Here is a 6,000-nt window from a genome sequence, read left to right on the forward strand (position 1 = left end):
AACAATTATTCTCATTTTAAACTGTTTATCCTTAAAAATTTAAGTTGGATTAACATTCATTTTTCAAACTGATACAAAAATAAAACAGGTGATTTTTTTATAACAAGTGGTTAGTAATCATTTTAAAATCATATAATTTTAGCCAACTGTTACTGTTTGCTCTGGAGAAGTACTTTCAGACACAACCCATAACTTGTTAGATTATTTTGTCCTAATCATTTGAGGATGAGTATTAGAGGTTTGGGGAAAAAAAGAAGTCAGTTTGTTAATTCTCATTCCCAACAAAGGTTTAAATACAATCTATAGTAGTCCCCTTTATCAGAGGGGAATATGTTCCAAGACATTTGTGGATGCCTAAAACTACAAATAGTATCAAACCCTATATATACTTTTTCCTGTACATCCCTATGGTAAAGTTTAGTTTGTAAGTTAGCCACAGTAATAACAAAATAAAATAATTATAGTTACTGTCATAAAGTTATGATATGGTCTTTCTCAGAATCTTACTGTACTATACTCTTCATGCGATGATGTGAGATGATAAAATGCTTATGAGATGAAGTGAGGTGGGTAATAGTAAAAACTGTGACATAACATTAGGCCTACTACATAAGGGGTACTTGGAACACCAGCACTGCAGTACCACCTCAGTTGATAGCAGCACAGTTGATCTAGTAACTGAGAAAGCTGCTAAGTAAATAATGGTCAGGTAGTATATACAGCATGGATATGCTAGACAAATGAATGATTCATACTCTAGGCAGGATGGAGTGGGATGGCATGAAATTTTATCCATCTACTCAGAACACCATACAGTTTAAAACTTATGAACTCTGCTTCTGGAACTTGCCATTTCATATTTTTTGGCTGCAGCTGACCACTGGTAACTGAAAGCTTGGTAAGCAAAATCACAGAGAAGGGGGAACTAGTCTAATAGGCTGCACAAATTAATCTTTCATTTTCACCCAGACTTGGCTTTGTGTCCTTAAGAGTCATTCTAGGCCTGTGTTCACCATTACACCAGATATCCAAGGTCCTCCAATTCCATGACTCCACTCCTTTATGTGCAAAGCAGCCTGAAAATAAATAGCTTTTTGGAGGTAAAAACATGGACCCTTAGAATAAGGTAACCAACCACTTTATTTTGCCTTTCAGTAATACAACATAGTGCAAAACTAAGTACAGTATCTACTGGATAGAAATTATTTTTTGAAGAATCAAACAGGAAAATGTGGGTAAGAATTTACCATTCAGTAGCTGGGCATGGTGGTGCACACATTTAGTTGCTCTGGGAGTCTGTGGCAGGAGGATCACAAATTTAGGCCTAGCCTTGGCATCTTAACTGACACAGTTGAGTTTCCCAAAACAAAAAATGTTTAATGGTTAGGGATGAAGATCAGTACAAAGGCCCTGGGTTCAATCTCCAGAACCACCAAACAATTTAAAAAGTTTTTTTCATTGTACTAAGGAAAATATAAGAATTTTCATGATCACAAGAAGGGAAATTTTTGTAGTCTAGTCTTTATTAGCTCCATTAATGAAAAGTTTTTGTTTGAATATAAGTGAAAAATGTCAAATTTTCTCACTTTTCATTTGTTTAAAGTAGCTTCTATGACAAATGACTATATTTTCTTAGTTCAGATGTCACATTTAAGAGGATAAGTAAAAATATCATTGAAATTGGATAGTAAAATAGGCTAAAGGACAGAAGAAACTTGTCAAGTATGTTGACATTGTTAACCTCTGAACAAAGACTAAAAACAAATACTTTTTAATGACATAATGTATATTATGCTATTGAGTATTAAAGTATGATTTTAATAGTATGATTATAACAATTTTCCATTCCTAGTTTTCTAGATTAAAATTACAAGATTTTTAAAAATAAGCTGGGCATGGTGGCACAGACTTGTAATCCCAGCACTCCAGAGGCTGAGGCAGGAGGATCACCACAAGTTCAGGGCCAGCCTGTGTGACCTACACAGTAAGTTTAAGGACAGCCTGAACTACATAGCAAGGCCCTGTCTCAAAAAACAAATTTTTTACAGGAAAAAAATAACTGGTTTATAAAGAAATATCCAACAGTGTAAAGTTTTTATCCTTGCCCCAAGCTAGTTTTAATAATCTTGCTGGAGAATTCATATTCTTTTTTTTTTTTTTTTTTTTTTTTTTTTGGTACCAAGGATTGCACTTGGGACCTTGCGCTTTTGAGGCAGGTGGTGGCACCACTGAGCTAAATCCCTGGCCCAGAATCCATACTCTTTAATCCTAATTTCCTACAAGTCCCAATATCAACAATTTAATATATTCCTATATCCTTTTTTCAATTCTTTCTGTATTATTTATGCTATTCTATGTAAAATTTTTATACATAATGTTCTATAACTTTTTTCAAATACAATGAACACTAAAGGTAGAAACTAGTTTGGTTTTTTTATTTCTTTTTTTTTTTTTGAGGTAGGGTCTTGATGTGTATTCCAGGCTAGCCTTAAACTCACTAGGTAGGCCAGGCTAGCCTCAAACGCATGGCAATCCTCCTGCCTCAGCATCCTGAGCGATGAGATTACAGGTGTGCACCACCACACCCAGCATGGGAAACTTCTTTAAAAATGCTTTTCTTAGGGCTGGGAATTTAGCTCAGTGGTTTTGCCACCTGCTGCACAAGAACAGAGTTCAATCCCCAATACCAAAAACAAAATGCTTTTCTTAAAAAGATGTATTAAGGTAGTACTTTTAGTTTGCTCTGACATTTTGTCTCCTATCTCCAGTGACACCCATTTGTTATAGGTCTGCCCTTCAACAATTAGAAATGCTTTCAAAATGAAATAGTGCCGGGGATTTAGCTCAGTGGTTTCGCCACCTGCTGCACAAGCACAAGGACCTGAGTTCAATTTCCGGTACCAAAAAACAAAACAAAAAAATGAAATAGTTTCAGCCAGGCGTGGTGGTGCACATCTGTAATCCCAGCACTCAGGACACTGAGGCAGGAAGATGGCTGTGGGTTTGAGGCTAGCCTGAACCACACAGTTTTCTATTTGGGGGGGGGGGGGCGCGGGTAACGGGATCAAACTCAGGACCTTGCACTTGCCAGGCAGCCACTGAGCTACATCCTTGGCCCAGCTTGAACTACATAGTGAGACTGTCTAAAAAAAACCAAAACAAAGATGAATTTTTCTCTTAAAATGATAGTCATCACTAAATTCTTTTTAAAAATTATAAGAATAGCTTTCAGAAATAAATTTACTCTAAACATTAGCCCAGTTGGAGTTTTTCCTTTTGTTATGGTGCTAAGGATCAAACCTAGGGTCTTGTGCATGCTAGGCAAACACTGCCACTGAGTATACCCACCCCTCCACACACCACCAGCCCAATCAGTTTTTATCAAAATTTAGTATTACGGGATCATGTCCTGTGGTCTTCACAAATTTGAGAAAGTCTTCAGGACTCAATCCCATGGTGGCAGCATTGGTCATTGGATAAAAATATACCTTCTCATGTCCACCTTCCAGAAAAGCAGAATCCAAAACAAATTTCACATCTCTATCATCACAGAAGAGTGCTAGGGGTGTAGCACAACCTTGGCCAACTTTTAGTTTTTCTAACATGGCTGTCTCATCAGCAAACCGAAGATTTCCACTCCCAACACCTAAGTGCTTGGCAAGATCATTTAAGTTAACTTGTCTATCATGAAGAACTGTCACCAGCCAGTAGCTTTTTTTCTTTTTGTCTTTAAGAAACAGATTCTTACTATGTGCTCCTTTCAAATGCTGGATATGAGGCATCATTTCTTCAACTGTAAACACCTATAAAATACCATAGAATGAGAAGTTTAGAAATAAAATAACATTTTATATATATATATGCACACACATATACATTTGTATGCATTCTGCCTGCTGAGTAACAACTGGAATGTTAGGGAGTACTCATTGCTCTAAATGTACCTAGTACAGACTATCTCAGGATCTCAGGCAGTTTCTCTTTCCATTCCAGTGTGTTGAATATGAATAACCAAGCCTTTGCATTCCAAAAAACTTTCCTTAACTTTAAATTTTTAGTACTGAAATTGTACAGAGCCCTAGACTACTATTGCTTAGCATTCTATTACATCCAGACCATGTGACAACCTCCACTCTACAAATATAGTGGAGAGGACAGTGAAAGCCCTAGATTAATACATTAAAAAAATCAAAATATCTAGCAATATGCACAAAGAAGGGGAGTGACTATGGGGAAAAGGTGAGAAAATATAGTTGATGATAAATGTGTAAAGGTGCGAAATACTTTTAATGTTTTTCTCTAAAGATCACCATTTTAGCCATTATCAGTTGTGTTGCTCAAACCCTGGGTAAAGTTTATGTCCCTGCACCACTCAAGTTACACTCCAATTCCATGAAATATCTGCAAATAAATCTTCAAAGTAGTACAGTGAACCTGGTTAAAATTTATTAAGACGGGAATGAGCCAGATGTGGTGCTACTTAGGAGGCTAAGACAGGAGGAGGATGGAAAGTGAGGAAAGGGATGGAGATGTAACTCTATAGTTGAGTGCCCCTGGGTTTGATGCCCAGTACTCAGACACACAGACACATTCACTTGTATGTGGACATATTTATAAAGCTAGGCGTGGCGGTGCACTCAGGAAGCTTTCTGATAAAGGAGCATCACGAGCTGGAGGCCGGCCTGCACTATATAGCAAGATCTTGTCCAAAAAGGTACACATTTTTGTGTGTTGGGGGGGGCACAATACTGCAGAACCGTAAAGAATAAACATTGTCATACACTGATAACAAAACAACAGATCCTCAACTTCAGTATCCCGCAATATACACAGTGGCTACTTGGTAGCCATGGAATGGCATATTTACTGCTTAGTAACTTATCTACACACAAAGTGGGCAAACTTGACATCCCAGACCGGGGTAAGATGAGCAAGATGTCCATATGCTATGTTTCACTGATTCTCAATATGTAACATAACTCAAAGTAGAAAACGTCGATTTCCTCACATTAACTTCAAATCCCAAGTCAGAAGCTTCTGCTCTGCCTGTCCGGGACCGGGAAAAGTTCTCCAACTGCCGTTTGGTCCGCACTTCGTCCCGGATTCCGGATCTTAGAAAGCACGCCAGACAGTGACACAGAGGGCACCCCTCCGGCCCAGCTGTGCCAGCGCTCACCCCTAAGACGGGAGTCTCACCTCAGGGTGCTCCACAGTCTCCGTGCGGATGGCCAGGGCACAGAGCTCCTGCTCTAGGAATGCCCGAAAATCTGTCCCCGCCATCCCGCGCAGCGCCAGGGCCTCTGGGGCGGAAGTGCCCGGAGGGAGCCAGGCTGTCGCCGGAAGTCTAGTCCGGCCGCCTTCCGCAGGTCAGGCGTGGAGTCCTTGTGCTTCTCTCCGGCGCGCCCGGGGCCGCTGGCCACGTAGGCCTGGGGGTGGCCAGGAGCTTGCATCCGTTCTGAGAACAATCCCTGATCCCTCTTCACGTTTCCTACGTCAGCGTAACTCTGGTTTAAACAAAATCAAAGCCTCATACTAATGTACAGGGTTAGGGGCATGGAGGAAGCCAAGACAAATTGTTTTAAAGCATTCCAGCTTTAATTTGTAAAACATATTTTACCGTTTAAACTTTTTTGTTATTAATCTAGGAATAATTAGCATTGATAACCATTACTGTTTCTGCCATGGTAGTAGCAACGTACATAGTCCAGGCTGGCCTCGAACTTGGTAATCCTCCTGCCTCAGCTTCCGAATGCTGGGAACACAGGCATGCGCCACCACGCCAGACATATGTTAGGTCTTTTTTTTACATAGTTGAAACAGTCATACAATTTTGTACCAAACTTTTTTAGTTTCAAACATTTTATTCTGTTGTTACACTGTGTTCCTATTTTAATAAAGATGTGCTATTTAGCTGCGTACAAAATATATGTACCTGGACATCCCACCCTTCCACCATGCTTGCACATCCCTAGCTCTGGATTATAATTATCTCAACCATTT

General features: G+C 39.4%; 1 protein-coding gene across 1 annotated transcript; it reads right to left on the bottom strand.

Annotated features, from left to right (window-relative positions):
• Window positions 1-2,143: 2,143 nt before the first annotated feature.
• Window positions 2,144-5,489, bottom strand: LOC101707811 (prolyl-tRNA synthetase associated domain-containing protein 1). Its single transcript, XM_004867262.4, has 2 exons — window positions 5,197-5,489; window positions 2,144-3,803 (listed from the first exon to the last, which is right to left on the bottom strand). The coding sequence occupies exons 1-2, from the start codon at window positions 5,278-5,280 to the stop codon at window positions 3,372-3,374; spliced, it is 516 nt and encodes a 171-aa protein (XP_004867319.1). The 5' UTR covers window positions 5,281-5,489; the 3' UTR covers window positions 2,144-3,371.
• Between the last annotated feature and the right edge of the window lie 511 nt (window positions 5,490-6,000).

Source organism: Heterocephalus glaber, unplaced genomic scaffold (genome assembly GCF_053883595.1).
Source record: "Heterocephalus glaber isolate CG9 unplaced genomic scaffold, H.glaber_assembly_v1.0 deba00001457, whole genome shotgun sequence".
NCBI classification, from domain to species: domain Eukaryota; kingdom Metazoa; phylum Chordata; class Mammalia; order Rodentia; family Bathyergidae; genus Heterocephalus; species Heterocephalus glaber.

Bases quoted from the DNA above. Each gene is read 5' to 3' on its own strand.
- LOC101707811 (XM_004867262.4), bottom strand. From the start codon at position 5,280: ATGGCGGGGACAGATTTTCGGGCATTCCTAGAGCAGGAGCTCTGTGCC. The intron at 3,804-5,196 runs GTGAGACTCCCG...GGTATTTTATAG, and splicing joins AGACTGTGGAGCACCCTGAG to GTGTTTACAGTTGAAGAAAT.